The sequence below is a fragment of the Syzygium oleosum genome, unplaced genomic scaffold, assembly GCF_021117445.2.
Source record: "Syzygium oleosum isolate NSW1041296 unplaced genomic scaffold, Sole_v2.1 Sole_v2.12, whole genome shotgun sequence".
Classification (NCBI taxonomy): Eukaryota; Viridiplantae; Streptophyta; class Magnoliopsida; order Myrtales; family Myrtaceae; genus Syzygium; species Syzygium oleosum.
In genome coordinates this window covers 4681476-4696192 of record NW_026607496.1, presented here as the reverse complement: position 1 = coordinate 4696192, position 14717 = coordinate 4681476, and the positions used below count along the sequence as shown (strand labels likewise).

Sequence of the window (14717 nt, the reverse complement as noted above, 5' to 3'; positions counted from 1 at the left end):
AGACTGCTTCACTTGAGAATCTGTGGGCTGGCCCCGATGCTCACCCTCCCTAGTCACAATGGAGGAGAGTAGATTTATCTGCATCTATCATCAGCAGTACCGATAATCCGGCAAAGCCAAGCCATGCCACTGGCGTTGCACCTAACATCACATCTGATTCTCTGTGGTGATGCCCAGTCCCAATAAAACGCAAATGGAGACGTTTTCGAATGCTAAATTCTCGTGGAGAATTTCAAGCAACTTGAAGGTGCCCATCCATGACAATTGAAAAAATGTGGCCAAGCATCAAATAATTAGCAGTTCACATCCAGGGAGAGAGGAGAGAGAGAGAGAGAGAGAGAGAGAGAGAGAGAGAGAGAGAGAGAGAGACACACACACACACAGAGAGAGAGAGAGAGAGGGCACAACACAAAAGTAGCACGCCAAATTGTAGCCAAAAAGGACCGCAACTATGCCCGAAATCATCAAGCATTCAGTTTTGCATCTTGCCGTTTATGACAGCATCTTACACGACAACTTGAGGGGACAAAATTTGGCAGGTGTAATATCGAAAATTGTACTATTTCTATGGCAGAAATTACAGAAACTCTAGTCAATGATCCTTCCCCAGGATGGCCATCCTTTCCCAAGGGCAGGCTCCAAACTATATATGAGAGGGGCACGTGCACCACGCGAAGCTCGACATCCTCAGGTACAAGGCTCAGATCGTCCGCAAATTTCAGTTAAATTCTCTTGGTTTATCGTAAAAAAGCAAGCAAAACTTCTGCACAAAATCGGGCTGTTAGTGCTAGAGGAATGGAAAGCTCATATACTTATGAGGATGAATGAATCGAGTGATATCACAATCTATCATGATGAAACCAACCTTATTCGCACAGCATCCTGTGCCAACTATTCATGCAAGACATATATCATATCCCTTCCAATCACTTGATGTCAAGTTCTTCGGGGGTGATCGCCTCGCCTAGATAAACTTGCTGCATTTCCTCTCTCCAGATCTGCAAAGTAATCAATTGCATGAGCTTCCACTTACTTCCATCTTGATCTACTTTAATCAAGTACCAAATAGATGACCCTCTAAGTTGCACGTAGCAAACTTTTAACGGTGGAAGTTTCCCTTAAAAAGAAACATGTTAGCTCAGCAGATTAAGCTTTTAAGCAGTGGTGCCAATAAAACTCGGGAGGTTAAAGCAAAATCCCTGCTATCCGGCCCATCTATTCGACTTAAAAAGAAAACGCGCAAGTCTATTCATGCAGACCTTGTTTCTCCAACACAGATACCTTTCATTTACCACAGAAGCTTATTGTAAATTCTATGAAGTTCATGTTTGATTTACTTTGTTTTGGAATTTCTATTCAGATATATCATAGTTGTAGCCGATTGTTACAAGTAAACAATCCAATAAAGAGTAGCTTTAAAAGGAGAGATAACAAACGGAAAATGAGTATTAGAAAAAGAAGCAGCTTTTTTGAATCACTGGGAGAAAACTAGCATCAAAAACCCATACCATATCACGAAATTCAATCCTGATATGAGGCACATTTGTCCTGCGGATATCATTTCCATCTGCTCCCCTCTTGTAGTACTCTTTCCCAATCCAATGAGACTGAAACATAAATTCAGAGGATCAATAGGAAGCACCGTTAGCAAATGATGCCTAGTAATCACCGCAAAAATATGCAATCCAACAGTAACTCATTTATGCGGAAGATTGAAGGCAGTACATTCAAACTGACTTCAGGAACCTTCATAGAATGGAGTGCATAGAAAGAGTTGGGTAAGCAAACAAGTAATCATGCCAGACAATTATTCATTAGTAACTCCTCCAAAGTCATCCAGCACATGAAGTACCCATCCATTTTAGTTGTCAACGATGTGGCTTTTTTGATATCAGAAACAAGCAAAAATTAATTGTTCATGGTTCCTGATTGGATTCAGATTTAGCATGAGAGTCATTTAAACACGTGGAAAGCAAAGTTTTTGAACAAAGAAAATAAAGAATGAGCTCATCATGCTGAAATCAAATTTGACTGTTTGAATCAGATCCAACTTATAACCACACATCACATTTTCCATCATTAAAAACAACATACATCCACATGCTGCAGAACACCTAGTCAACTGAGAATATAACGGGTAATAACTTGGAAATCTCAAATGCCCCTAAAAGGAATTTCCCGGTTGATTTGAGAAGTACAGGAGCTGCACCTCAAACTTTTGTAAAACGGAATCAATACAGACTACTCTAAACCAACTTCCAGTTAGTTTTTTTTTGGTAAGGAACCAACTTCCAGTTAGTTTAACATTCGTAAATTTGATAAATCTGCATTTGCATGTACCTTCAAAGCATGCGAGAAACCTGACTGCAGTACAGAATTTCGAGCAATTTCGCATAGATCACATGAACTCAATTTCCAAACCTGCAAAAACAAAACATTAGTATAATTTCAACACTCACAAGCACAATTATCTTCACGAGATCATGAAGTTCAAAGAGAGGTATGGAAAAGGTCAAGAGAACTCACTGATGCAGCTATGCTGTACTCTTCAACCAAAGGTTCTTTAGTGAGGTGGATCTGAAGTGGATCATCCGTGGAAAGAGACACATTTAAACCCCTTAGGAAAAACAGTTGAAATGGATTTCTGTGATAGTCTAGAAATAAAGAATTGTTGCTCAGAGGAGACATGGCCAGACCGATCTGAACAAATACCAGTGAAACACATAAGGTACAAATTTCGTATTGGCAGATGATGGCAACAAATAAATAGTATCGGCAGATAAATTCAACAGTGCTACTCACTTGTGCAAGATAATACAGATACTGGAGTACGGGAGACTTTCTCAAATTGATCCCATGTGCAATGTTGTGAGAAGTAAGAAATGTTGCAGCAAGGTGATCAATGTCACCAGCCTGTAAATATTAGCACAAGTAAGGTATCTAGAAGATGTGTTTCGAAACAGTCAGAATGGACCATGAGTACCTCTCCCGAATGTGGACGAAATCTTATAGTTGTCATTCCCTTCAACTCCCGAAGCTGGAAAAAAGTGTAGCAGGTCAGCACTTGAGACCAAAAGTCAACAAACTTTTAATCTTTAATTTGCCAAGTCAAGAGGAAAACTCGAAAGAAACAAGAGCTCAACAAAAAAAATTGCAACAGAAATGTCTAAATCTAGATAATGAAATGTTGAAGTATTAACTCACATCGATTGACAACGGATCCTAAATGGTCTTTATATTCATGTGGTCTCCCTCCACCTAATAGCTTAAGCTTTTAGGTTGGAATTTTTAACATGGTATCAGAGCCAATGCTATCCCTTTCGCGAATGTGCGTGGTAAAAATTCCATGTGAATGTGCGCAGTCAAAATTTCACGTGCTGCTCGTAATCCGGCTTGCACGTGAGTGGGGTTGTTGAAGTATTATCTCACATCGATTGACAACGGCTCCTAAATGCTCTTTATATTCATGTGGTCTCCCTCCACCTAATAGCTTAAGCTTTTGGGTTGGACTTTCCAACATGAAAACTATCAAAGGTTATGTTATTACCAGCTCTAATATTTTGAATGTACACGATGTTGAAAAAACTCCTAAGAGACACAAGTCTGTGATAACTTGAAAGATAAAGAGGGGCTATTCTACAAATAATAAGCGAGTCACCACTAGTAGTGTTGTTGTGTCTTAATTGGTGAAAGTATTTTGAAATCTTCTTCTTAGTTCATGAACCAACTACCAGTTTGCAGGGTAAGCTTTAGATGAGGACTCGACCATCCAGAAGAAATGCATCAAAACCTCTTCACATAATCCCTTGATCTTTGCAACTATTCCAGTGAATCATGGCTCTAGAAAAAACGTGTGGTTGTTTTTATCCTTCGTTTCTCGTATCAAAGTAGGAGTAATGAGCACATCAGAAAAAAAGAGGACCAAGAAAAAATGTACAAACCTTGTTCAAGGTGTAGAGATTAGCGTAACAATAGTAAGCATAGTACGAAAATGCTGGATTGAATACATTAGTCCATTGATCAGGTGTGGGCATATGTTTTGTCGGGCGCCTTTCAGGCTTGCTTTCATCATCCACCAAATCCAAGCCAACAACCTGAAAGGGATAAGTTCAGCGAGTGCCTAAAGGAATACTAGGATAAATGGAGGAAATTCAGGAACTTCCATACCACATTCAGTAAAACACATACACCTTTAGTACCTGTTTAAGGAAAACATGTAGCTGTGGATGTGAATCTGGATCAATTGTAACCTCAAAGAGGGGTATGAAAATATTGTCAAGGATGTTCTGAAAAGATGTCACAATCCCCATTTCTTTGTACACGTTGTACAGCCGTGGAAGCTGGAAACAAAGATTAGGAAGTGAAGATAAGCCCATTAACGTCAACAAAAAAAGAAGTTCAAAGGCCATTAAAAATGGCAAGACAACTTCCGGTAACCATGTAAGGCAATAGCATCTCTAAGAAACCATACACTGTTACTCTTCTTAATTTTTCTTTCCATGCCCATCATACAACTAATTCTTCTACCAACATGTACCTTTTAGGGTCCAAAGCAAGCTCAACATTTACCAAGGGTGTCATTTAGTATTCACAAGGGAGACTAAACACAACAAAGTTAAAATGACCATGTGTCATGTAGTATTGACAAGTGGGATCAAACACAACAAAGGTAATGCTGTCCAGAAAAGGTAAACATAAGATGTCAAAAGGGTCCCTATTCACTCGCCCAATGACAGAGAAAATCTATGACTATTGAAAGACAAAATAATACCAGCAAGAACGGAAAGACACTTCAAAATGAAAGTTGGCATCGGAGTGAAGGAGACTACCTGAATTAACCATACAACATTCTCGCTGTATAATTCATTGTTCACTATCCAGCTAGCCATTTGATCCCATTCACTCATTTTTCTACCATATATCGATATCCTGTACTCAGCCATCTGAATGAACGGAAAGACAAAAAAAGCATGCTTAGCCATTCAAGATGCGCCCTGATATGAAGCAAAGCCAACATAAAAGGAAAAGGGCTATTATGCTCTTAGTCGTGGGAAAAACAAAAGGAAGTGAAGAATCAGTCTGAGTGGGTGGGTGAATAAGCATAAATGTGCATATGCGAATGCATTGGCGAGAAAGAGGATCACAATAGAAAACACTAGCATGTGTGGATGCATATGTGCATATCGGGGGTGCATGAGCGAGGGACTGTGTGACTGTGTATTCGGCCTTCTCAGAAAGAGGGGAAAGAAGGATCAGCGAAGCAGCATCCAAATTGTAATTTTCTTCTGGCCGTGATAGAACCAAAGATCCGAGAAGACTTAAATCTAAGATGTACTATGAAAAGATACATCTCAAAAGGAAGGTGAGATTAACCTGATATTTACTTGCTTCAAGGTCAGAAAATACTTGTTTCGTCAGCTCAGCAAGGAAACGGCCTATCCAGCATGAAGAGATGATACAATTAGTTTGCAACAGAGCAGCACCCTTTTTGGCTAAATTTATGTTAACAGACCATACTACCCTTAGATCAGAAGATTTGATTCACTATTTACAATTAACATTAAGAATAATCTCACTATCTTTCTCCTTCACATGCCATATTTATCTAAGTTTCCAAAAAGAAATTAGTTATGTTATCTCCCGTATACTTTTGAATCAGTAAAAATAAGAACTGTCTTTATTCTAAGTAAAACTATGTTTCAAAGTTAAAAAACATTTTTGCTTTCTGCGATCATGAATTCATTCATTTCTTGACGATATAATGTTGTTAATGTGAATTGTCAATTATCGTTCATTTGACCTTTTCTCTAGGGATTGTTGGTCATGTCTGGGAAACTAAAGAGAGAAAGAAGATGCCTACGCTTGGAGTGTCTTTCCAAATTGAGTCTATTAAAACTCCTCTAAGGTTTCCTTGAGGGTTAGAGTATTTTAATTAAAAAAATTTCAGATTTGATCTAATTGATCTCTTGGATTAGGAGTAACACTAAACTTTATCTCTTTGGTGGATTCCATTGAGTGGTGAGTTGTATGCTCTGTATCCTAGGGTGGATCCTTAGCTGGTGAGTACGCCTTTGTCGCATTTGTGTTTCCTCGTAATTCTCCGATCCACATTATCACTACTGTTCAATTTTTCCCATCTGAACCAAACTAAAACATCGAACACACTACATTATGTGCTTGCCATTATATATAAAACAAAAAACCAAATTTTATCCTGCTGATTGAAGTGGATGGCATAAATCATTTTACACCATTTCATTCAATTCAATGTCATAATGGATCTCGCAGTTTTTACATTACTTTAAGCTTTCTGGAATTGGACAACTTAAAAGTTCATAATTATTTGGTTGGTTAGACTACCCCTTATGCTTTAGTTTCATCTTGAAATTGAAACTTTTCTTGAACCACTGCATTTCTTTTCTCTCAAAATCCTTCCTAAATTAACTTGCGAAGACGCTTACCACGTTATCTTCTCAAACACATTTACAGTCCCATAAATGTTTCTCAAACACGTAATGAATATTGTATTCTTTGCACTTCGGTCAACTTCCACAAAGTGCTAAATGTCTTAACGTCAAACACATCCCGTAACATGCAAAAAATTAAAAAAATTCCACATATATATCTTCTATGGTTGGTGCACCAAGGAAGTCTCTTGAACTTATAGAGTTTGTGTTGGGAAATTCCTAAGAAAAGGAAGGAGCTCGTCCAAACAGATTGAGTTTGAATTTGGAGAAGGTAGAAGAGTTTGTTTCTGGCATGAGATGCAGTGTAGTGAAGCACCTCTTAAATCTCTTTTTCCTAGTTTATTTTCTTTAGCAGCCAACAACAGTGAAATGGTTTTATTACCGAAGGTCTGTTTTGGTATAAGAAAATGGGTTTTTCCTCTCACTCCAATAATCTGGAAAAAAATAAATTTTCAGAATATTTGAAAAACTATAAATGACTCGATATGTCAATAATTGTATGGTTTGGGTCCACATAAGAAATCAAATCAATGCCAAATTCTAAACACTACTAAAAAATGAGAAAAAAAGTAAAAGTGAAAAATTTAAAAGTCGACCCAAACATGCTCATTTTGGAGGGTATTTCATTCATTTGAATCTGATTTTCACATGAACTAAATGATCAGAAGCTATCATCTATGTATTCCTCCCTAGCTCTTTTTTATTCAAAAAGAGGTCCGCGGTTTTTTGGAGGACAAGATGGTGTGATATCCAGTAGATAGAAAGATGTTTACTAATAAATATCTTAGGGGTTTCTCCCTTCGCCCTTTTCCCCTCAAAAAAAATTTGGCTCCGTAATCCTTAAAGGATTTCTTTCCTCTATTGAATTGTAGCATATATTAACAAGCTTACCATTGAGAATCTCCAAAAATGAAATTTCGTCCTTAAGGATTAGTATTATATGTGCAAACTTCAGATGTATCTATTGATCATCTCTTCCTTCGTGTGTCCCTCAACTTATGGAATTACTTCTTCAGCTTATCAAAAGTGGTTCGGATCATGCCAGTAAATGCAATCCAGCTGTTTTACTATAGAAGTGCCTATAGGCAATACTCAAATCTCCAAGAAATCTTAAAAACATTTCACTACTTTGTCTTATGTGATGCAGTAGGAAAGACCATAACAAAAAATTGCTCGAGGAATGTTGCACAATTTCTGTTTTGTACTCGTGTATTCAACTTGGGTAATCTTGCTTCGATTCTGTCTAGTATTTTAACGTTTTACTTTTGTTTGTTTCTTCTCTCCTCCTGTTCTTGCACATAACTAGATTTTCATTTAAATAAAATCCTTCATTATATATCCAAAGAAAACCACTATCTATAAGAGCTATTTTTAAGTGGTTCTTTGCCAACAAGAATCAAGCACTTTGGCCGAACATGATCATATAGGACATACCTTGGATGAGGTTATCCTGTTTTAGGAATATCTCTCGCAGCCTACTTTGACCACAAGGGTTATACTTGAGATTAAACTTATCAAAGCGATGGAATGTGCTCTTGTCAGCATGAACATCCAGAAGATCAACATTCAGATCATACCTAGTAAAAAAAATACAAGAAAGGAGCATTATACCTGGACTTTACGATTACATGAACCAATTTTAGATGGATAATTATAAGAGCAGGAGAAGAAATTCATTACCCTGATAAATCTAAGCTCTCAAAAACTTCATATAAGGTAAGATATGTCCCATCACGGAAAATTACGACCTGAAAACAAAAAGACAGCCAGTCACTTGATATTCCATGCTCATTGATCAATTCATTATCACAGAGTAATTAATTTAAGGAAACTTTCAATTTCTTCCTACTAATTAATAATAAAAATTTCTCCTCTTTTTGGTATAATTTCAATTCTTCTAAGTTGGTAACAATACAGAATCAAGAAGACCATCCAAAGACATTAATGCATCTGACTTCAAAACGGCATTTTTCCTCACATTTTTGCACGGTAATGTGTCCCAGTCAAGAATAACTTTTTCTATGCCTAGGCTTGTTCATATCCGGTACTTCACACAACCAAGAGCAACTTGCTGACCTCAAAGATCTACACTTACAAAGAACTTATAGATGACATGCATGTATGCAGGAAGAATTGCCCGATTTATGCGACCATTTTTATCTTCTATTCGTAGATGGGACAGTCATTACTCATATTGATATGTTCAACGCAAATGGTATGTAAAAATCCACAAAATGCCACAAGCTTTAAAGGCTTCATAATAAGAAGCCAGCTTTCTAAAACCACAACTTAGATCATTCCACCAGTCACAGAGGTAAATCTGTATCAAATCATAGTGCGGCACAACTTTCCAATCCATGTCCATCAAAGACATACAGCACATGCTCAAGGATATCTACTCATGCATAGCACCAACAATGTAAGGCGTGACAACAAATTGATACCTCATCAGGCTCTTTCCTCAACTTTGACTTTATGAATCTTAAAAGATGTTTCTGATTCATGCATGCCGAATGATGAACATGAGTATCAACTTTTCTGACGTTATAAAAGTCACGGTGTGGAGCACTTTTCTGAGCGATAAATTCCCTGTCCGCATTAAGCATCAAGTGAAGATTAAATTTCTGCACAGTACCCAAGTGAAGGTTTGTCATAAAACTAATGATCATTAGAATTTTTGGGGAAAAAAATTACCAAATGTAAAAGGAGAACGACATACTTGCTCTAGAAGAACTAGCCGATGATGGCACAAAGTTCTGACATTTCCTAATGCTATAACTCGAAGTATGTTGTGTAGATCCGTGAAGAAGGTTGTTGCACCGGCAACAGGGAAAAGCTCTTCCTTTGCTGAGGAAGAAAAGAGATCAAACATGCATGAATTCTAAACAGAAGGAAGAGTCCTTAAAATGGTAGTAATAGACAGAAGTTTTTTCATCATGGAAAGAAGAAGATCAATAGCAATGAGAAACTCTCTCACATTCTTTATTCAGGTAGACATGAACAACTCCATCTTGCATTTCGAAATAATGCTGCAGCAAAAGCGAACGTCATGAAAGAGAACTATAAGCTTCATCTCAACTGAATAAACTAAGGGTATCCAAATTGCAAAATTCACAGCTTATTGGTGGCTCACATCAGATTTTCCCACTGAAGTGTAAGAAAACGGCGCAGGATTAGGCTTTGGTGTGCTGGGGTCAGATATGACTTCCTTTTCCCATGGAGCAATCGATTCCCTGAATACATACCGTTTTCGTAACTCAAGGCATTCTTGAAGAACCCTATAGGAATCAACTTCATCAGCTGCCGGTGCCTCTGGCAAAAATAAAAATGAAATGGTTGAAAAATTTAAACCACCAGCAATAACATTCCATATGCAGATACATTGTCTTCAAAAACTATGACTACATTCCCATCAACTTTCAAGAGACAAAAGGAAAATTAGAAAACAATTATCAGAATGGAGAGACATGACATTGGCATGTCAAACGACAGTAGCAACATCCCTTGGATAGGCAGAAGTTTTGTAAAGACACAGGAATTTTTTTTTTTTTTTGGTCCAAAAGACACAGGAATTGGCTGAACTAAAATGTGGCATACAAAGGCATTGCAGATGACTCCATCAAAGTGAGTACTCAAAGCAATTAATGATAGTTCAATTACCATATGATGTATGACAAGAAGAGGTACCCTTCTTGATAAGCAAGGAAGTCTTGAAAAGATTTTTTTCAATTGATGGTGTTAGAATGCTTTTCTGGGTTGTTCAAGACATTCATCTTGATGAACTTTTTTATCCTAGCATACAAGTTCCGAGCCGACTAACTCCTCTTATGATCAGAAGTTGAGATGAAACAAGATCAGCATAAGATGTTTTAACAAAGTATAAAGAAGATACCATTTGGACTGATTTTCAGCCGTACAAATGTCTCGTGCTCCGGCTCCTTCCTCAATATATCAGCGGCAATAGGATCTGGCTGAACACCATGCAGGTCTCCAGATACACTATGAGACCTAATCATGCTTGACGCCGCCATGGGTATTTGCTCACCATTTGGCAACAAGCTTTTACTATCTGGTCCCTGCAATGGTGATATTTAATACAAAATCTGAGAGCTTTGATTATCGAAGAAAACCTTTGACGACATGAAAAATAATAAAGCGCGCAATAGAGCAATATTGAATTCTTATTCCTAATCAGAGTCTTTTTTTGGTGACAAGGTCCTCTTAGCACAAAGGAAGAATGCAAATTCTGGAGATGCACAATATACATACTCATTCCTACACTTCCAATTTCACCATCAGCAATGGGCATATGTTGACTCAAAGAGAAAGGAGCTAGCTATTTACACTAGATAAAAGTATAAATTCAGAAATGAAAGTAAATGAGCACTCGCCCACAAGTCCAAGGAGAACTCACGGCATTTCCATTCGTATGGAGATAAGTCGTCTCTAGATTAGCATTGTCAGTCATGTTATCTTCATCATCTGATCCTTCCAAGCTCTCAAAGGCACTAGCACTAGCAACAGGAGACTTCGGAGAAGTTGGTCTGATCAGACTCCCAACTCTCTTTACGGAAGAAGAAAGTGGGGTAGATTTTCCTGAAACAGAAGTGATGGATAAAACTTACTGATAGACAGCCACAGCAATGGGATTTTAAAAGAAATCGCAAGTAAAGAAGGAAAAATGAACTCCAGAATTTTATGTACAAATAAAAGTACACTAGGCACACAACCAATCACAAGCTTTCACATGTATTCCAGTACATTTGTACTGGGGTTTCATGGTACAATATAGTCTCACTCTCATTCATACGATGAGAAGAGTGATGACCCCATGAGAATTACTTGAGGAAGAAGACTGCAGATTGACTTCCATATTTCTGGTAAAATCTTCCCCAACTGCATAGAATACACTTTGCTATGGATATCCTTTACTCTTATTAATTTGAACGAGGCAAACAAACCAGAAATCACCATCTTCAGTTCGGAAAGCAAACTAGAATAAGATCAAAATGTCAAACCATAAAACATTGGTTCAGCTAACAACACTTTTCTTCAGATCCAACTTCTAAAATCAGCAAATTTGAGCTAGAGAATGGTGAGAAGATATGATACCATTATAAAACAGCATGTTAAAATGGGCATACAAAACCTTATAAGACAGACCGCAGCCATAAAAGAGTTGACTGCATGGATCATATGTATAGAATGATACAGGCTCAAGTCCCTCCTCTCCTAGAAAGTGCCAAGTAAACCAGGAGAAAGGTGGTTTAGATTAAAGAGGAGCAGTCGGTGTAGACACCCTAAGGGGAAGCCACTAGACAAAACGGGATGAGTGACACACAAAGCCTCATTCAAATCTGCTGACAGCAAAGGCTCGGGACTTTATTCTTTTCCTAATTACATCTGAACCCTCTACGGCAGATGGTACACAATTTTCTTGCTGTCAGGATATGCCTAAGTATTAAACCTAAAGCTTGCACCAATTGTACACGACATCCACAGCTTCCAAACAGGATATGCCATCCAATCTCAGGCAGCATGGTTGTACCATTCGAATAGAAAATTACAAGCACGACAACCAGAAAGTTGAAAGCAAATTGATATCACAAACACCATCGCAGCCGAATAGAACAAGCAGACATTAGTAAACCTTTACAGGTATCATATTTGTCACTATACATACACTGCCAAGCGATTGTTCCAGAAGAAAACCATTAGCTCTAAACAATTCGTTACTGCATCGATTGGCTCAGAATAGATTAAATTATTCAACGGTAAATCCCTGATAAATCGCTCTCAGCCCATCGTTCTTCCTAAACCAATACGAGTGTAGACCGACGCACAAGAAAGCAAACACGCAAGGACTGAGGCGTTCATTTGATAATCGCTTTTTTTTAATCAAAAAGAGGTAACCAATATCATATAGCAAGCCAAAAAAGGTGCGTCGATCGCGCACACATCCGCAAAAAAGGAAGAGACTCACGGAACGGCAGCGAGGCATCAGCCGTACCTTCGTGGAGAGTCTGGAGCCTCGGCAATCCGGCGGGAATCCCGTCCAGCGCGATCGGCCCGTTGCACCTCTCGTCCCCGTCCGCCCCGCCGCCGGACATCGCGGTGACGTCCGGCAGCGACGCCGAGGCCCGTCGGTACCCGCTCCCCCTGCGCCGCGAGCCGCCGCCGCCCGCGCCGCCGCCGCGGCGCCTCCGCAGGTGCTGCGGGGACTCCCCCTCCGAGTCGTCGTCCCCGCGATCCCGCTCCCGCTCCCGCTCCACCGTCTTGGCGAACTCCAGCAGCTGATTCAGGGTCTTCCGGTGCATGTAGTAGGCGGAGACGGCGACGAAGGACGCCCCGACCAGGGCCGCCATGGCCAGGTGCATAGTGTAAGCATCCATTTCCCCCTTCTCCCGATCGACCTGCCTCCCTCTCCTTCCTCTCGTTCCTCTCCTTCTCCGGCGACGAACGCGGCGAAATCCTCCGATTCCGGCGAGATTGGGGGAGGCGGCTACCGGCGACGGCGAGCTGCTGGAGCGGAAGGGAATGGGAGGAGAGCAGAGAGCGCGCTCTGTTCTTAATTTTCAGTACCGTCTGCGTGCTGCGGTATTTATAGCCTGAAGAGAGAGATAGAGAGAGAGGACATATTCTCTCTCCCTATCAAGCTCCGCCTTTCTGCTTCCCGTTTTTTCCTTTTTCCTTTTTTTTAATTTGCCATTTTTTTTCAATATTTAATCCTATTTAAATTAATTTCGCCCCCTGTAATATTCTCAATCTCAGTAATGTGGCCTCCGTGACAATTTATCAATCGAGCTTAATAATCATCTCGCTAAAGGCTTTTGGATTTTGTTGGCTTGAATGGATTTATCGATAAATGATTGGGAAAAATGACACGGACGGTCCCTGAACTTCGACCTGATGTGCAGTGTAGTCTTCGAACTTTTAATTTGTTCGATGCGATCCCCGAAATCTCAGCCCAATATGCAACGTCATTAATGAACTCATAATTGATCCAATGTGGTATCTAAATTTTTGTTAAATATTCAAATTAGTCCCTCAATTATATGAAAATATCAAATATTATCCTTTCATTAATTTAAGTTCGGAGACAACGTTGAACATTTTCATATAGTTTAGAAATTGATTTGAACATGTACCAAGAGTTCAAGAACCATTTAAATAAATTAAAAATTCGAGAATCATATTATATGTCGGGTCAAAATTTAAAGACTATATGTGCCATTTCATTTAAGCGAGGGCTTGAGTGCTCTGCCCTTTTTTTTTTTCTGGTGATGTAAAGGGTAACAAAAATAAAAATTATTAAGAAAATCATCTTCATCTTTTTTTCGGTGCGAGGCTCGCTTTTGTACGATCGCCGCTTTTGGGGTAACTTTTATAATTTTGGTAGAAAGCGTCCCGGGGTTGCCTTGATCAGTGAGATACGGCGTCGATGGTTATGGGGTTTGCAATTGCTGTTTACTTAATTGGGAAAAAGAAAAAAAAAAGTGGGAAAGAGACAACCTTGACAAACCCTAACCCACGTAACTAAAGAAAAATGATATAAATAGTCCATAAATTTTGGCTTAATTTACAAGATGTCCCTAAATTTTTAATTTATTCAATATCATCCTGAATTGTAGCCCAATGTATAATGTGATCTCTAGACTTCCGATACATGTTCAATTTAGTCCATGAACTATATGAAAATATTCAATATTGTCCCTGAACTTAAATTAATGAAAAGATAACATTGGATATTTTCGTATAGTTCATAGATTAAGTTGAACATGCACCAAAAGTTGAGGGACTACACTGAACAAATTACAAGTTCAGAAACTACATTGTACATTAAGTTAAAATTCGGTTATCACATTAAACGAATTAAAAGTTCAAGCATTATATTGCATATTAGGTCAAAATTCGGAAATCGTTTGTATCATTATCTCGTGATCATTCATAGGAATTTTAATGCTGGTTTATGATGGTTTTTTTAAGCTACTGGCATATTTTGACCATACCAAGGATAAGGTTACTCACCATAGTAGAATCGGAAGTGCATAACTAGTGAAGGCGTCCCCCCTCGTGAGCATTCAAAAGTCTTGACTGGATCCATCAAACGGGCGAAGCGAGTCGGGTTTTAAAATGACCAGCTCTTGACCCAGCACACTACCATCTCGAACGGTTTTCGGCTCGGAAGTTTTGCTTAATAAATGTCGTGAAATAGCCATGTTCTAATTAGGCCATAGCTTAGAAATAAAG

General features: G+C 38.8%; 1 protein-coding gene across 2 annotated transcripts; it reads right to left on the bottom strand.

Annotated features, from left to right (window-relative positions):
* Positions 1–427: 427 nt before the first annotated feature.
* LOC115672288 (AMP deaminase) lies at positions 428–13037 on the bottom strand. Of its 2 annotated transcripts, XR_004004710.2 has the most exons (20): positions 12478–13021; positions 10882–11063; positions 10360–10543; positions 9601–9779; positions 9445–9496; positions 9187–9314; positions 8912–9091; positions 8148–8215; positions 7902–8044; positions 5374–5435; positions 4830–4943; positions 4200–4340; positions 3942–4094; positions 2984–3037; positions 2803–2913; positions 2527–2700; positions 2341–2421; positions 1509–1607; positions 866–998; positions 428–763 (listed from the first exon to the last, which is right to left on the bottom strand). XR_004004710.2 is itself a non-coding variant. In XM_030594062.2 (19 exons), the coding sequence occupies exons 1-19, from the start codon at positions 12857–12859 to the stop codon at positions 927–929; spliced, it is 2559 nt and encodes an 852-aa protein (XP_030449922.2). In that variant the 5' UTR covers positions 12860–13037; the 3' UTR covers positions 428–926. The 2 variants fall into 2 exon arrangements, 1 of the variants encoding a protein (XP_030449922.2); XM_030594062.2 differs by having other exon boundaries at positions 428–998; positions 12478–13037.
* Between the last annotated feature and the right edge of the window lie 1680 nt (positions 13038–14717).